Source organism: Centroberyx gerrardi, chromosome 16, assembly GCF_048128805.1.
Source record: "Centroberyx gerrardi isolate f3 chromosome 16, fCenGer3.hap1.cur.20231027, whole genome shotgun sequence".
In the NCBI taxonomy this organism is placed as follows: domain Eukaryota; kingdom Metazoa; phylum Chordata; class Actinopteri; order Beryciformes; family Berycidae; genus Centroberyx; species Centroberyx gerrardi.
In genome coordinates, this window is record NC_136012.1 from 8,238,450 (window position 1) to 8,255,837 (window position 17,388).

A 17,388-nucleotide genomic window follows, 5' to 3' on the forward strand; every position below is an offset into this window, starting at 1 on the left:
ACAGATAACGATGACACGCCGCCGGTGAGTTTATCACAACTGTTTGCATCAAATGTCCCCCCCCCCCCCCCCCCCCCCGGGCTTCGCTGCAGAGCTGTACGGCGGGACCCAGCGGTCTCAGAGGCGCTGCTGCGTGTCACAGCCCAGCACCTCCAGGCGCAGGGCGATGTCGTTGATCCAGCCCCGCGGGTGGAGGCGGAGGTAGCGGCCGAACAGAGGGGGGTCAAACAGGGTGAGGGCTTCCTCGTCCGGGTCCTCGTTTCCTGTGAAGATCTGAGGAGGGAGAGGAGGGAGGAGAGGAATGAAGTGGTGATATTTCTAGACTGAAGCTGAACATTTTAATGCCAAAAACATCCAAGTATTCACTGTTTCCCCCAGCTCTTTAAGCAGAGTGAACCACCACACCTATTCAATGGTAGGGGAAAAACTGGGCTCCATTGGGCCTTTAAATGAAAAATGAATTCCCAAAAACATCAATACATCAGTCTAACCCTGGTATGTGTACCTTTTCTCTCTGCGAGTCCTCCTCCAACACGCTGCTCCAGGAGTGTCCGTCGTGGCTGACGGTGACCGAGAACTCGGTCACCATCATCTGGGTCAGCAGCGAGCGCGCTCCCTGGGTCACGACCCCTGTGATGCGGCGGACTCTCTCCAGGTCCACCTGCAGCCACTCATGGGGGTTGTTGTTCTGGGGGGGAAAGGGGGAACAGAGGAGAAGGTTTTAAATAAAGAAAGCAAAATATTAAGATCAAAAAGCAAAGGAAAAGATGGAACGCAAGTGTGTCCTGTTATTTGGAAGCGAGGGTGAAGGAGGGCCCAGAGGGAACACAACACATCTAGACGCCGGCGGGCAGGACTTCCCCTTACGGGCCAAAGCCAGCTATGTCAAGCAGGAAATGGAAAGATTTTTATTTTTCCCACTCTATTATATTGACAAGATGTGACTGCACAAAGGATAAGCAGATGCTTTAACCATGAATGTGTGGAGTTTTTTCCATTCTCATTCATGTCATCCATCGTTCATGAAAAACAACTACAGCATGGGAAATTGATGGGAAAAGGTTAGTTGGTGGCAGTAAAAGTCCCTGGAAAACAATGGAACTCAGAAAAATGAAACTCAGAACAAACACAGCAAAGCACCACTTTCCCATTTTTATTTTGAAACTCTAACCTAAAAAAAACATACTTCTCACATATTTACAAACAAGGAAAAGTAGATCTAGGTAATATTATTTTATTCTGAATCCTGGATCACATTTTGCAAGAAGTAATTGTTCCTGTTTGGACTTATTTATATACAGAAAAAGTGAAAAAAACTGAATACTAAGGTTACATGTTGAATGCTCCTAAACTTTTAAGGAAGTGTGCATGCAAAAAAAGAAACGTACTAATTAAGTGATCTTAGCTTACTTAAGCCTTTGTATCCCTTTTGCAACACAAACCACCTTCAACCTTATCCTTCGCCATTCAATTCTACCAAATGCCTGTCTGTAATGGTCGGCCTGCGGTCGTTGACCCCTGTCCAGCGATCACAAGCCCTAGTGCTCGGCTTGTGACCTTTCACAACAACTCAAGAGTCTGATAGGAGGACAAATCACACCTCTACGGCTCAGTGCCGCGGAGTGTGAAAGTGATAAGCTGGAGAGGAAAGCAGAACGAGAGGAGAGGAGAAGAGAGAGACTACAGGGCAAAAGAATAAAAGGAGAGAGAAGCGTGAGAAGCTGAGAGGAGAGAAGTCATATTATGGAAAAACAGCACGCATGACACCGGTTCCTAACATAGTGCGAGCAAGCGAACACTTTGCGATATCGCTTTGGAAAATGTCTTGACGTGATCTGAACAGCGTCGCTGAGGTACATAACGGGAACCAATCAGCTTTCAGTGTGGGCGTTAACTTTATTTTGCGCTCTTTTCCTGTGTCTTTTTCATGAAAACAAGTCAATATCTAAACCATAATTACAAAATGTTTTGAGTTGGCTGCTATTTACTTTTTTGTGCCATTTATGTCATGTTGTCCTGTTTGCTCTCTATGTAAGGAACTGGTAGGGGTGATGAGCAGAGCAGACTGTCTTTACCCAAGTGAAAGTGTTATTTATTGAGTTATACCACCTGTTTTCCAAAAATACTTTTTGCTTTAAATAGGTGTAATAAAAATATAAAATTCTGTGTCTATTATTGTGAGTGTGTGCGTGTGTGCTTGCACCTTCGGCCTCCAGGCGTTGGCGCTGCCCTGCTGGTGGAGGCGGGCGAGGGCGTGGCTCCAGGTGCGCAGCAGAGATGAATGAAACGAGGAGGAGCTAAAGCTGCTGTCAGGAATCAGCCTCCTCTGGAGCCCGAGAGGGAGAGAGCAGCCTGGTCACACACACACACACACACACACACACACACACAGAGCAGAGTCATCCTCAGCCTTTTGACATTGTAAAACTGAAACACTGAGAAAATGCTGATTCCCTCGGTACAACTCACTGTTGAGGTCGCAGCCCAGCAGCTCCAGGCGGAGGGCGGGGTTTCTCACAGAGTTCACTGGATGGATCCTGATGTAGCGAGCCACGATTGGTGGAGAGAAGCGGTTGTCTTTCACCTTGGAGCCGTCCATGTTGCCGTTAAAGATCTGAAACACATTTCATTATTTTCCACTTGATGGTAACTTACTAGTCTACAGGAAGAGATTGTTCATGATGAATTGAGCCTGAGAACTCCCAAACCGATACAAGATAAGATCATAGGTGCTGCTGTTTGTAATGGTAGTGTTTTATCAGCTGCTAAAATATAATGCGCAGTGTGTGTCAACCAATCAACCAGTCAACCAATCATTCTTCTACAGAGGCAGACATACGTAGGTGGACCTGGTGCGGTTTCCTCGGTAGGTGGTCCAAGTCTCCTGGTCCAGGCTGTAGGAGATGTTGAAGTGGGTGATGAAGTTGTCCCTCAGTGAAGCCCTGACTCCCTGGGTCTGGACACCGTGCAGCAGGGCGGGCTTCTGGAGGTCCACCTGGGAGCACACACACACACACACACACACACACACACACATTGGACCTCATGCAGAGAGAACAGTAAGAAAATCCAAAGGCAGGCTCATGAAGCGTGCCCCCATTTCTGTTCTTACCCATGAACAAAGTAAGAGACTACTGATTAATTCCTTCAGTTTCTTGCATGAGGCCCACTGATGTAGCCGATAAATGCTGGGAAGAGGATAACAGTATGGAAGAAAGCTCTGTGTCTCACCTGTATCCATGATATCTTGTCTCTGGTCATCCAGGCGTTGATGTAACCAGACTGGTCCAGCCGAGCCAGCCTGGCCTCCCAACTACCTGGACACACACACACACACACACACACACACACACACACACACACAATTATATAATCCATGTCAATATTAGTCATTTCCAGGCTTTGAGATTTCATGAAGCTGCTCAGAGGCCACCAGCACAAGACTGGAGTTGTTCTTTTCATTTTCCATGTGTGAGTGTATGTGCTTAACTCTTACATTAGAGTGTCTTCTCGGTCCATTAGCCTTGTTAAATGGTTAAACAGAAAGGCCGTCTTACCTATGTGATTTGATGCGGTGATCTGGGAATCCTCAATCCTTCCCGACTTCATCCCCAGAGGCAACACACATCCTGTAAAGCCAGCATGAGGAAATGCCATTCACTGATGTACATCAGAATTCCAGCTGTGTATAATCATCCGTTCTCAAAAATTCCCGAAATCCAAGTCTGTGCACTTTTGATACGAGATGTGAAGCAAGATCGAACCACACTGTAACACGGTAGTTTATTTATAGCCATCTGAGGCTGATACACAGATATGATTCATCATAATACAAAGAAGGGAAAGTATCTTAGCGATGACTGACACGCTGTTTTGGTGTTTTGACATGCATAGAATGTGTGACTGTACCTCAGAAATGTGTCCTGGTAATGTGGGAAAACCTCTGGCACAGAATTTAGACAATCTGACTCTAAATACTTCAGTTGCAGGAGTGTTGGAATTTAATAGGAGTGTAAGTAATCGAGTTCCCACTCCCAGTAGTGAAAAATTCCATTTATTACCATTGATAAACTGTCAACTGCAGCAATATTTTTCACAGTTATGTTCATTCAAGGTGTACATACGTGGATTATAGACCAGTAGTTTGGCCCTCATGCCAGCCAGCTGGTACTCTCCTACAGTGCACTCCACCAACCAGGTGCCCGCTGTGGGGGGCCTCATCTCCACCGTGCCAAACACTCCTGGAGGGAGAGTCCAATGCAATACATGGAGCAGCAGTGTGAAAGACAAAGACAAAGGAGAGATAGAAAGTTTGCAGATTGGAGTTTTAGTCATACCAACATTTTTCTCAGGCAGAGCTGCTCTGGAGGTAGAAAATAATCTCATTGGTTGAGTTAAACGTAAAGGGGCGGAGCTAAAGTGCAAAATTTGTTCAGAGTGCATGAGCTAACTGGCAAACTTGAATGCTAAAGAAGTAACTGCGGTCAAAATATAATTAACATATAAATGGCAATGACCTTTTTAATGCATTCATGACCATGACATTCATGATGTTGGAAGGTCAGCAGCTAGCTAACTAGCTTACCTAGATAGCTACAGGCTAGTATGGCTAGTTTGAATTTGGCAGGTCAGCTAGGCTAACTAGCTAACCTAGATAACTTACTATAAGCTGCATTTAGTTATTCAGTTAGTAGCAAGTGTGTGCTAGGCTTCATAATATTAGCTTCCTCCTCTTTTAACCCTTGCATTTTTCACTAGGCTTCAGTCTAATGTTACTTACCCAGAAAAACTGTGGTTCTTTGGCTCCGCCCATTGATGTTTAACGCAATCAATTAGATTATTTCTGCCTCCAGAGTAAAGGTCGTAAAACTCCAGTCTGCTGAGAGTTTGTGTAAATGTGTGGGTATGCTTCTACATATGTACGGTAAGTACTTTACATAATCTATTCACTTGGTAGTGTTTTTGTGTGAGAGAAAGTAGCAGAGAGACAGAGAGAGAAGTCGCATAATGCTGTATGTGTACATATGTATGTGTGTGTTTACCAGGGTAGAGGTTGTAGACCCCCATACGGTGTTCCTGCTCAGTGTGAACGCTGAAAGACAAGCCGTGGAAGTGCACGGCATGGTACTCCCCGTCGCTCCCCACATTTAGCAGGTGCCACCTGACTGTCTGGTGCTGGGCAACCATCAGACCAGGAAGAGTCTCCGCCACATAGCCATTTATTGCTATGGAGAAAGAAAAGATGGCATTATTTCTGAGAATAGTACTAGTAATAGTCAATAGTAGATTGACAAACTATATATACACACATATATATATATGTACAGTATATATAATATATAATATAATATATTACTACCTAACTGCAATTCCAGAATGAGAGCTCTACAGTTTAAATTAGATTACCAAAAGTGTATTACTAGCCTATTTAAATTGGATCCATTTATATGTAAGTAGTTAATCGACCTGCATAACCTTAACCTTAACCTAAATCGGATCCTTAACCATTATAGATCCTTGATCATAATATGACCCGATCATCCCTATTTTTAGTTTCTCCACCTGCGAACTTATTGCTGGTCTGGAACCAGGGGTCTTCTGGGTCGGCCTGGCAGGGAGGGGTGCAGTGCTGCCGCAGGTTCTCCTCCAGGTACCAGCTCTTGGTTTCGTCAAAGGTGTGGAAGAGCAGGGTGTACTCCTGGATACCGGTCTGCAGCTTCAGACGGGACTTGAAGGTACCGGCCTTACAGATGACCAGCGGACCAATCAGACCTGAGTGAAGGTCCCGCTCCTGCAGGGGAACACAGTAAAGAACATTGTTGTATCCTTATATTAGCATATACTAGTAGGAGAAAAACAGAAGCGCCAAGGTTATTATTGTAAACTAAAACTAAAGCTGATCAATGAAAAATGAGACTGTGAAAAAGCTAAAACTGAACTAAAACTAATTAAAAGAAAATACAAATATTTTTTAGTTTTCATCTTTTAGTTTATGTGCAGGGTAAAAAGAGATTTTTTTTTGCTGTTTTTAATGAATGCTAATTTGCAAATGCAAAATTCTTGTAAATACATTTTTAAAAATGTATAATTTATTGTTTGTGTTACACAATGCCTATTACAAACACATACAACATACCTGTTCTGCCTTCTATCATTCTACCTTTACCAAAAATACTAAAACTAGCACAGAAACTAAATAAAAACTAAACTAAAATGACCAATCCCACAGTGAAAACTAATTAAAACTAAACTGAAATTGAAATAGAAATTGAAAACTATATAAAAATAAAAAGTAATGAAAAGTCCCAAACTATAATAAGAGCATATTCAAAAGACAGACACATACATCCATGAAACAGCACTGAAACAGACTAGAGGTGAACACACACACACACCTTGTCCACAGTGGAGTAGTAAGCCCCAGCCTTGCAGTCAAATTCGGTGCTGGTGGGCCCTTGTTTCCTGGTTATCCTCCAGTTGTAGACGCGGGCCTCCCCGGGGGGCACGGCCTCTCCTGGGACCCCGGCGGGGGCCGAGGCCATGATCTGGGCCATGCCGGCCCCCTGGCTGCGGTCGTACACTCCCTGGAGGTGAAAGGAGTACGGCCTGGACGCCTTGTTCTTAAAGCTCACCTTGAATACGACAAAGGAGAAAATTACTTTGATTTTATAATTGTAAAATAGATAGGTCGCCTAATAAAAACAGAGGATTTTTTTTCCCAAAATCTGAGACAAATATTTTTGAGATTAGGAAGTTGAGTGATGTTGAGGAGCTGCAGAAACACGTAAACACTTTACATTATAGTACATTATAAAGTACATTATAAATAAGTAAATGAAATAAAAAAATTGCTCTATAGTTTTTATTATGATGCATCATACGTAGCAAAATAGTCACTGTTACTTTAACTCAACAGTATTAAAAATCAACATTATGCCAGTGTTTACATATTATGTCCACACCCATCAGAGTTAATTTAACACTTAAGATAGTTGCCCTTATTAACACTGTAAACTTTGCTGTGTATTGAACATTGTCATTCAAGTACCTACAGAGAATACATGACAATGCAGTTTTTTTTTTTTATTTTGACAGTTTTTGGAGGTGAAAACCTACTGCTCAGCTACCACTGACTCACAGTGAGGAGATCATTGATCTCGGCTCTGATGACAGGTCCCATGATTCCCAGGTGTTCCTGGAGCTCTCCTCTTGCCATAGGATGAAGGAAGTCTTTGTCCCTGTAGGCCCGGAACACCACCTTCTTATACTCCGGCAGGAACTTCCTCATGCCGCGACGCATCTCTCTGAGGAGGGGAGGAGATGAGCCAATACAGCTGCTTTAAAGATTGCTTAGAAGGGATTAACCCTTTTAAACACAGTTTTCCATTGGTATTTGTGAAATATTTGGTATTCTTTGACATATTTATAAGCAGCAACACTATGAAACTGCTGGATGTAGTTTCAAACATCCTCTCAAATTTCACCTAGTTCTTAGCTCTTACATTACTTAGATCAAGCAACCAAATTAATATGAAAAAAAGCCCTTAAGTCCTGCAGGGAAACCAGAACAGTACGTTTTCCCAACCTGGGTTTGATGAGCTGGTGTGGCAGTGTGATGCCATAGTCCCAGGTGACTTCCTCAGCAGCAATGTAGTAGTGCTGGTAATTAGTAGCTCCGGAACGCAGGTCCATGTAATCTGTACCAAATATATCTGATGTGCTGTTCTCCTATGATAAATTAAGAATAATATAGAAAAATGAAAAATCAGTGTATGGGTGAGAGGGAAGTCCTTTGATTTTTGACGGTGAAGTCTCATCCAGCCTATGAAATGAAGCATGAATACTTAAGCCTACTTAACCAGGAATGCACACACATACTTGCATACACACACACACGCAGTACCTCTTGGCTGTAGTCGTCATACTCTAGAGACAGAGCTATCCTTGCTGCGGTCTCGTTATAATTAGTATCGTTGTAGTAACCCAGATCTAGAAGATCCACTGTCTGAAGTTCAGACTGAATGTGGTTTTGTGCCACCAGATTCTGATCCAGATCTTGTGAACTGCTTGGTTCCAAGGTTGAGTCCTTCTTGTTCAGCAGTGGATTTAGTAAGATCTCGTTGCTCTCCTCCAGCTCTCCCTTCGTCCCGTTCTTTTCCCTCGCCACTTCGCCCCTTACTTCAGCCTTCATCTTGGCACCAGTGTCAGTCCTGTTTCCTGCAGCCTCTCCTCCGACCTCTATCCCAGTTCCTCTACCTTCCGAAACATCCACATGTCCATCTGTCCCGTCTCCCTCTGCCTGTCTTCTCTGTCTCCCGCCTCCCTGTCCTCCAGGTCCGGGTCCGGGTCTGACCCCGTCCTGGGCCACCGACGCCGTCCACTCCCCGTCTCTCTCCAGTTCCTCCAAGATATCCTGTGGGATTTCTCCTTCTGACACCATGTTGCCATTGTCCCCCTGTGATGATGTCACCGTCACATTCCTCACCTCGCACAGCGACTCTCCTCCTGCAGCCCCAGGCTCCGCAGTGACATCATTAGTGACGTTATCAGTGGTGTTTACTGATTGAGTTGCGTTGTCGTTAGGGAAGGGTTTCTTGCACAGCCGAACCGTCACTGTGCGATTCTGGGGTCTTCTGCTCCTCGCCCGTGGTCCTAATATCTCGTCCAGATAGTAAGATAAGTCATCGTCTTCGTTATCGACCAATGGGAGGTCGCCGTTGTCACAGGGCCGAACCGTGTAGAGGATGCTCATCCCCCGGCTCTTGAGGCTGCCGTCGAAGGCACTGATCTCCCACTCACCTGAGAGACGACATAGGTAAGAGTTGATGTGATTGAGTCTAGCAGGTCGACTGAAGGCTGTAGTATTTTTTCACATTTCAAGTGGAAGAGGAAGAAGCTATGTTGAAATGACAGTACGCTAATTCTTTTGTTTCACATCAGCGACAATGAGTAACAATTCTTAATCAGTATTTCATGCACTAGCGGCTTAGAATGAGGAAGCTAAATTTATTACCACGCTAATTGAACCTGATTTGCTTGCTATACTGATAAAAAATGATTTCTGACAGTTGAATGGCGGGAAACACATCAACAGCTTTGGTTAAATACAATATCAGTGATTCATTTCATATTCTTAAGACAGAGATCTATCAATTCAATTGTAATTTTAATCTTTAAGAAGGTCCTGGGCCTTGGGGGTTGATCAGATAACTAAATTACAGCTGACCTCAATTGACTTGTAGCATGGGATGATTCCTGGTAGGCTACTTTACTGCAGATTGGAGTTATACAAACATTATTGGAGGCAGAGCTTCTATGGAGGCAGAAATAATCTCATTGGTTGAGTTAAACCCCAATGGGTTGAGCCAAAGAACCACAGTTTTTCTGGCTAAGTTATGAAGCCAGCACTCTAATAACTGATTAGCTAGTTAGCCTAGCTGACCTTCCAAGTTCAAACTAGCCATACTAGCCTATAGCTATCTGGGTAAGCTAGTTAGCTAGCTGCTGACCTTCCAAGATCATGAATGCCATAAAAGAAGATTTAGATTTTTATTTATATTTTGACCATTTTCTTTGCCAGTCAACTTTGGCCATTCGCTAACTTGCGCTCTTGGGTTTTCTGGCTCCGCCCATTGAGGTTTTACTCAACCAATGAGACTATTTCTGCCTCCAGAACAGCTCTGCTGCTGAAAAATGTTTGCATCACTAAAACTCCAGTCTGAGACCTTACCCGTCAGCTCGGTCTCCATGGGAATGGTCTCGCCAGTCATGGGGAAGAGGGTGAGGACGGACTGGTAGACGTTGTGGTACTTGAAGAGGTTTCCTGTGAAATAGACGGAGAGGAAGTTGCTCTGGGTGCCCACGTTGGCCACGTGCCAGAAGGTGACATCACTCTGACACATCACAAACTGGCGCCCGCTGAACATGACGCCGTTCACACCTGGAAGTGGACACACATTCACACTTTGAGGTTTAAGGATAATTCCCGCTTTTTGATGTGATATTCAGGTGGTTCTGTGGCAGTAGAGTAGTGTAAGAGCCAGGTGAAGCTGGAATTAAATTATATTTCATCCTCCAACAATATCATCAGTTAGCTATGATATGGAGTTACCATGCCCCTCTCTTCCACACTTCACCCACACCAAAAAGAGGCATTTAAATGAAAAATAAAGATTTGAATGAATGAGAAAGGACACTGTATGTGAAAGGAGAAAAAAAAAATTGACTTTCAAAACTTTTTTTGTAATCACTTTTTTTCACTTTCAATATAAACATACAAAAGTAACTCCATACTACAGTGTGAAGGTGACATATGGTGAACTCACTGTAAATGACATTGGAGCTGTAGAAGTCGGGATCGTTGGGATTGACTTTGGAGGGATCTTGGCTGTACTTCTGAATGTTTTCGCCGATGTACCAACTTCTGTTCTCGTCAAAGACAGCAAACATCAGGCTCCTCTCCTTATCTGAGCCCAACTGAACCCAACAACAGAATCAGCCATGAAGTGAAAGAGACACAGGATATGAAATGGTATTAGTGCAGGTGAGAGGCTACGTTGTTTATGTTCATTGGAACTGAGCTAAAAAGACAGTGACGCTGAGTTCTTCTCACCAGGCGTCCTCTGATGTCGATGGCCTCGTACTTGCAGATGAGCAGGGTGCCCACGAGCCCCGAGGCCAGGTCCCTCTCTGGGGAGACGGTGCTCTGGTACAGCTGGGTCAGACACTGGGGGTCACCCTCCAGGGGCCCGTCGTCCGCCGTCAGCCTCCAAACGTAGCCAAACGTCCCATTGGGGGGCACCGCCATGGAGCGCAGGTCCTTCTCTGCCACTGTTTTTAATTAGAGCAGATTAGATGAAACTTTGATGGTCCCTGTAGGGAATCTGGGCCGCAGCAGCAGGGAATAAGACGTAGATAAGTATAAGACCAATAGAGGGTACTTAAAGATGCTAATAATACGACAGTGTCTTTGTTGACAGATATACAGGTTTGAAGCGGATTTGCAAGTGTGCATCGCTAGCTATTCACATGATCAGGTGTGCAGATGGAAGAACAGAAAGAAAGGGGACAAGTGAAATTTACAATGACAAGGGAGTACAATTTAACACCACCTTTTCCTTCCATTTTAGTTTGATTTTTATAGTAATAAAAATCACTTTATAGTGATCTCCTTGAAACTCAAAATCAGTACAATAGGTACAGCAAAAAATCTTCTGTTATGGCACTCAGGATGTTAGAAAGACATTATTTAAGTCACATTTAATGTCCACGATTAAGTTTACCATTTGTGGATCTCTGCAGTGGATGGATCCGGGTGAGGCCGTTGGGGTAGATATTGAAAGGGCGACTGGCCAGGTTCCTGAAAATGATCTGGAAGCACAATTCAAACCAAAGGGAGTTCAATAGAAAGTCACAGAAAGAGCATGTCCTTTTACATTAAATTTTCTTACTATAGGTTCGGCTCATCCACACACAATAACTTGTATGTATTGAGTTTGACTCACTCACATGGAACTGATCATTGACTTCTCCTTTCAGCAGTGGGCCCAGCAGTGTGTTGTGAGGGTTTGTCCTCTGGGTGAAGGTGCTGTCTTTGTATTCTACATACACCACCTTCTTATACTGGTAGCCCAGTCGATGGGGAGAAGCAGAGAAGTAACCCGACTGCAGCTCACTGATAGGGGAGAGCAACAGCAAAGAAGGATGTTTCTACTACAGTGATGAAAATGAGCCTTTCTGGCTTTACGGATTTACAGAAATGTTTATTAATACAGCCTTTTCCATACAATCACTTCATTTCCCCGTCTTCCCCTCCTCCTCCTCCCTGTCTTCCCTACCTGTCTGTGGGTTTGAGGTGAGGAGCATAGTCCCAGGTGATCTCCTCAGCGGCGATATAATGCTGCCAGATTTTAGTGCTCTGTCCCCTGCTGGCCCTGGCTTGCGGTCTTGGCTTCATGGGCTCAAAGTTTACGGTGTTGAACATGTCCTCGCCGTTGCCGTATTCTTCACCGTAGGTGTAGTCCCCGTAGTCCTTGTGCTTGACGTTCCGCAGGTCCGGGCCGGGCGGAGTGACGGGCTCGGGACAGTTCTCTACCGTGAACACAGCGCTCATGCCAGCTGGGGAGGACAGAGGTTCACAATAAGAGTTATTAATAGAACTAGAGGAGATGAGATGAATTTCAGTACCGGGTCTTTCCTACCGTGGAGGTGGGCGTGTATCTGGCAGCTGATGAGGAAGCGGCCCAGAGTGGTGGGCTTCATTTCTGCGGCGGTGAAGGTCATAGGGGTCATTTCCAGGGTTACCTTACGATGGCTCATCACCTGAAAAAACAAAGATGTTGATAAAGAGAGGATGATGCCAGAGTGCAATGTATGTGTGTATGTCTGACTAGGAGAGGATGTCATGCTAGACTGTGTCATTGTGTCTGACAAGATAAATTAGCTTTGTAACAAGGAAAAAGAAAACGTATTCTTTGTTTGTATGATATCATCCTAGCTGCCAGTTGTGAAACAAGAAGTAAACAAGCTAAAGAACATTCAAAAAGCCTCAGATAGCCTAGATAGATCTAAAAATTTTAGAATGAATAAAATGACAGATTTCTACAATTTCTACTACTGCATTGCAACTCATCTGAAACAGATTTTAAGGTCAGGTTTCACACAGTACTTCATATACTGTATGTAAGAAGCATCCAACAACTGCATTTTTCTGCCACTATGATGAACTGGAGTTGGGGATCAATTTATTTCATGAGATCATTTAAAAAAAAAAAAATCTACTAATGTAGTAAAAACATCACTAGTAACAGGTATTCCTAGTCACTGACTAAGTTTACATGTGTAATTTAAGTTTAATTTTGTTTTGTACAGTGTTATAAGATGGAAGTGGAGTGATAAAAACATACAGTGATAAACTACAATTATAAAAACAACAGAAAGAAAAGATGCAGTCAGTAATCTGTGCAGGTAAGTTAGAAAACTAAAACCCAAAGGTCTTATAGAAACATCTCACCTCAAAACAAGCAGGCTAGAACTGAATTGCCTCTATGCCACTTCAGTAAAATAGTAAGTCGCATTGGATTAATTGTTTATACGTGCAAGAAAATTCCATTTTGACAGACAGTTGAGACAATAAGCACACAGTCTGATTAGTTTCATTTTTGGACTTTGTAATAAGTATTCCTGAAAATGTCTAATTCTAACTTTGGAAATCTAGGAGTTTGAAAATAAATGAATTTGTTTGCTGTGACTGAGGTCAGGATGCTTCATGGTGAAGACCTGTATCACCTGTAGAGTGTGATCCTGGAACTGAATGGAGTGGATCTCCGGAGCGGTGCCCATCCCGATCAGATGCCAGAACACATGATCACGGCCCTGACACAGGGTCAGACCTACACACACACACACACACACATAGACACACAGACAGACAGAGACACAGAATGAGGTTAAATTCCTGTGTAGACCACATACAGCCACACTGAGCATAGTGATAGCAAAGCTTATCATTACAACAAGACTTCCTGAGCGAACAGCTTGATTTATTACCGGGTAACGTAGAGTTGATGTATCCGTTGATGGTGTGGTAGTCTTTCCTGCCGCTGCTCTTCTTGAACCTGTCTCTGCTCCTCCGCTCCCCGATCTCCCCGTACCAGCTCTTGGTCTCATCAAACACAGCGAACAGCAGGACGAACTCTGGGCTTCTCCTCTGACCGTCCTGTGTAAAGGCACCTGGGAGAGCACACACACACATCAACACACACTCATACATACAGTATGCCTGGTAGTGACTGTGAGATAACCTTTATTGCTGAAACAAATGATGAGCTAGTCACAAAGTGCTTTCCAGAGCAATGAAGGATATAAACTCACATTAAAAACAAGAAAATGTCTGCCTGTAGGTGTAATTAGGGGCCTATCCCCCTCTCTCTCTCTCACACACACACACACACACACACTAACTTGACTTGCAGACGAGCAGGGCTCCGATGAGTCCTGAGTTGGCGTCTCGGACCGTGTCCACCTGGGACGAGTAGGAGTAGGTGAGGCACTCGGGGTCGCTGGCGGTGGGACTGTCTTTAGCGTTGATGTCCCACACGTACTCATAGTATCCTCCAGGAGGCACAGCGTCATCCTTCTTCTCCTGGCCCGCCGTTGAGTCATCATACCCCGCTCCTGGAAAAACAGAGAGAGAGAGAGAGAGCAGAGGAGGGGAGAGAGGGTTTCCACTATATTCACTCAGCAGGGGTGGGTCACCCAAGCAAGAACATTGCCATCACAGTTAGATACAATGATATATTTGGTCTAATGCAAACTCATTAAAGTCCTTACCCTTATTAAAAAGAAATATAGCAATCCTATGATTACTTTTAGAGGGATAATATACAATCATGACAGTGAAATTTTAAAATATCATGGATCTACTGTAGGTCCAAAAATGTACCACAGAAAATCCTCTAGTAATATCACAGGAGATAAAAAAAATAGCATAAAGCAACATAAACTCACTTTTGAGTACCACAGACAAACTAGAAGTCCCTGTATGAATATTTTGGTGGTTTTTCATTAGGGAATATTCAGAATTGCCACTTTTATCATGAGAATTATAATATAACAATAGCTTCAAAACAGGAATAAATGTGAAACCAAAATCAGAGTCTCTCAAGCACCGCTGATGTAAAAAAAAACACATATAGGGGAAGCATTGACTCACATGTGCACTGACTCATATCGACACAATTACACACGGGCACACACACAAACCTTTCCCTCCCTTGACTCTTTACTGACTCTGGATTGGATTAGATCGGCTTCATAAAGAGCCGTTCCTGGACATGAGAGCAGCAGATTTTCAGATTACGGTAAACTCTCATGAGAATCCAGCCTGTGGCAGGAAGACATCGGCCGTTTACAGTAACTGGCTGCTACAGATTTTAAAGCTGGTAAGCCCCAGGAGGTTTAGCCGGGGCACGATCAGCATGAGGATCCATGCTAATGTGCCAGCCCTCAGTGGACGCTCATGACCCCTTTAGATCAGACCAGACATGCAATAGTACCTGTTGCCCCAAGTGTTTCCTCTCTGGAAGCTGACGTGTCTTAGAAGATCAAAGAAATTGCAACTATTTATATCCATTTTTTACCCACTTCAGATTCCTGCATGTGTTTAATGCAGGCCTCCTGCTGTAATACTGACCTTTTGGTTGTGAACATAAAACTCTGCATAGGGAGGATAAACATAATGACTATTGGCTGTAATTTTTAAAGCACAAGGACACATATTTTTGGTATTTGCTATTGGGTAATAAATACAAATGCCTCCCTTGCCACCGCTTATTATCAAATTGTTTGTTACTTTTATGATTCTGGCCAGCAGCAACTCAACATTAACTCCAGCCAGCTGCATGAAGGGTGGAACTGGAAATTATTTGTCAACTCATTGCTTTACACTCTTGCTACTGGAACCATAAGTATGACCAGCTTCTGTTCTCTCAGCTTCTCTCAGGGTCTCACTAAATACTCCAGACTTCAGCAGATCATGTGGGTGAGGACATCTGACTGGCATGTATGCTTCATCATGCTGTAAAAGTCACTGTAGCATTGGAACAGTAAGCTTAACTAGGCGTTTGGGCTATTTTTGCTACTGACTCATGTGCAGTTTAATATGGATTTAACATCAAAAACTGAGCATGAGTCAAAAAGCTGAGTCGAATCATGAGCAAACAGAACAGACTGCTGTCGACTCATGAAAAATGATGTGAGTCAACAAATGATTAAAAACCCAAGTTCAAATGATGACCGCAACAAAAAAGAGGCTACCTTCGGCTCACTGTCCCAGTACTTTGTGTTCTCACCTTCAGACTGTTTCCAGTAGCTGACCCCTACAGGACTGATACTGTAGGGCTGGGACGCCAGGTTTTTGAAGTGGACCACCACACTGTCGCCGGCCTGGGCGTGGATCACCGGGCCCTGGATACCTGCAACCAGTGAAAATTCATACATGTGACTCCCATGGTGTAAAATATAAGCTGCTCCATTTTGGTCTACATCACTCTCCCATTCACTGTCTGTAAAGCAACTCCAGATTTTACACTTTTTACATAGAGAGTATAGATTCACAAATATTGATTGGACTCTCCTAGGCCATAAATGGAATGGACAAATTGCTACAATAATCAATAAAATACTTTATCAAATGTGATGAAAATATGATCCCAAAATATATTTGAGACTACAGAAGCAGAGCAGACCCACCTGCCCAAGCAGGCCTAGGCTTGGGGACGGAGTATGTGGCATCAGTGTACTCCCTGTAAACAGCCTTGATGTATTTTTGGGGAATATCTTTGGATCTCCTCCTAAAAATAAAATACAGCCAATTAATGAAACCAATTCAAATCAAGTTTATGAAACATAACATCATCTAAGTCATTCAAACAATCATGTCAATAGCATGAGCAAAATGAGGAGGCTCAAAAGGTTTTTGAATAAATCACTGCGCAGAGTCGTGCGTCCCGCGAGAATACACTGGAAAAAATATCCATCTGAACAAGCTGTAACGAGTAGAACTGGATCTTAAAATCATATTTTTCTATAATATCTGTCATTGGGACGAGTTCCCAATGTAACCATTTCCCAATGCAAATCAACTTGCTTCAAGAACTTTCTTCACTCGTGTAATTTTCTTGATAGGTTTTTTTGCCTCATTCTGCATTATTTCAAGCTCTGAACACTGTCAAGAAAATTCCTGAAACAAGTGAAGCTGTCTTTGAAGCAATTAGAATTATCGCACCCCATATTGGTAGAACTTTACACTTGTTTTAGGAAAAAAAAACCAAAAAAAACATTTTAAGACTTAATGAGACACTAAATGACCATCTTTTGCAGTGTGCCGCTGACAAAGAGTGTATTGCTAAAGTAAAAAAAAAAAAAAAAAAAAAAAGTTAACCTTTGGTCAGACGCCGCGTCAACCTCGTCCAGGTAGATATAGTCCCATCCGATTTCCACAGCGGCTATATAATACTCCTTTATGGCGGGGGGAGACTGCTGCGCGTCTCCGAGCGCGCAGATGAGCGGCAGCAGCAGCAGAAGTGGCGCTCCCATCGCAGCGTGGGCACCTGTCGGCATCACCGGACCGACCAGAAAAAGACGGCCGGTTTCTGACGCTCCTCCGGTGGGGAGAAATATTTAAAGGGACGCGGGACGGAGAGAGGGAGAGAGAGAGAGAGAGAGAGAGAGAAAGTTGGCGCGTGGGGGCGTGTGGTGATTTGTGCGTGTGCGTGTATGCGCGCGCTCTTGTGTGTGTGTGATTGATACCTAGCTAGATAGATAGATTCCCATTAGGCTTTCAACACAGCTTTTACAAAACTTCATTGTTTACACTGTTTAAGGGTT

General features: G+C 43.7%; 1 protein-coding gene across 1 annotated transcript; it reads right to left on the bottom strand.

Moving 5' to 3' along the window:
- Positions 1-117: 117 nt before the first annotated feature.
- f8 (coagulation factor VIII, procoagulant component) lies at positions 118-17,097 on the bottom strand. Its single transcript, XM_071897760.2, has 29 exons — positions 16,943-17,097; positions 16,252-16,352; positions 15,852-15,974; positions 13,963-14,175; positions 13,549-13,731; positions 13,288-13,391; positions 12,201-12,321; positions 11,838-12,117; positions 11,509-11,674; positions 11,283-11,370; positions 10,613-10,830; positions 10,326-10,476; positions 9,731-9,940; positions 8,354-8,799; positions 8,273-8,323; positions 7,904-8,086; positions 7,586-7,728; positions 7,139-7,304; positions 6,396-6,632; positions 5,563-5,791; positions 5,043-5,225; positions 4,125-4,241; positions 3,558-3,629; positions 3,232-3,317; positions 2,840-2,995; positions 2,470-2,614; positions 2,204-2,352; positions 506-688; positions 118-273 (listed from the first exon to the last, which is right to left on the bottom strand). Exons 1-29 carry the CDS (start codon positions 17,095-17,097, stop codon positions 118-120), a joined length of 4,815 nt encoding a protein of 1,604 aa, XP_071753861.2.
- Between the last annotated feature and the right edge of the window lie 291 nt (positions 17,098-17,388).

Excerpts from the sequence above, each read along its gene's own strand:
- f8 (XM_071897760.2), bottom strand. The coding sequence starts at position 17,097 with ATGGGAGCGCCACTTCTGCTGCTGCTGCCGCTCATCTGCGCGCTCGGA. Across the intron at positions 15,975-16,251 it reads GCCTAGGCCTGCTTGGGCAG|GTATCCAGGGCCCGGTGATC; the intron begins GTGGGTCTGCTC and ends CACTGGTTGCAG. Across the intron at positions 3,630-4,124 it reads ACTACTGGTCTATAATCCAC|GATGTGTGTTGCCTCTGGGG; the intron begins GTATGTACACCT and ends CTGGCTTTACAG.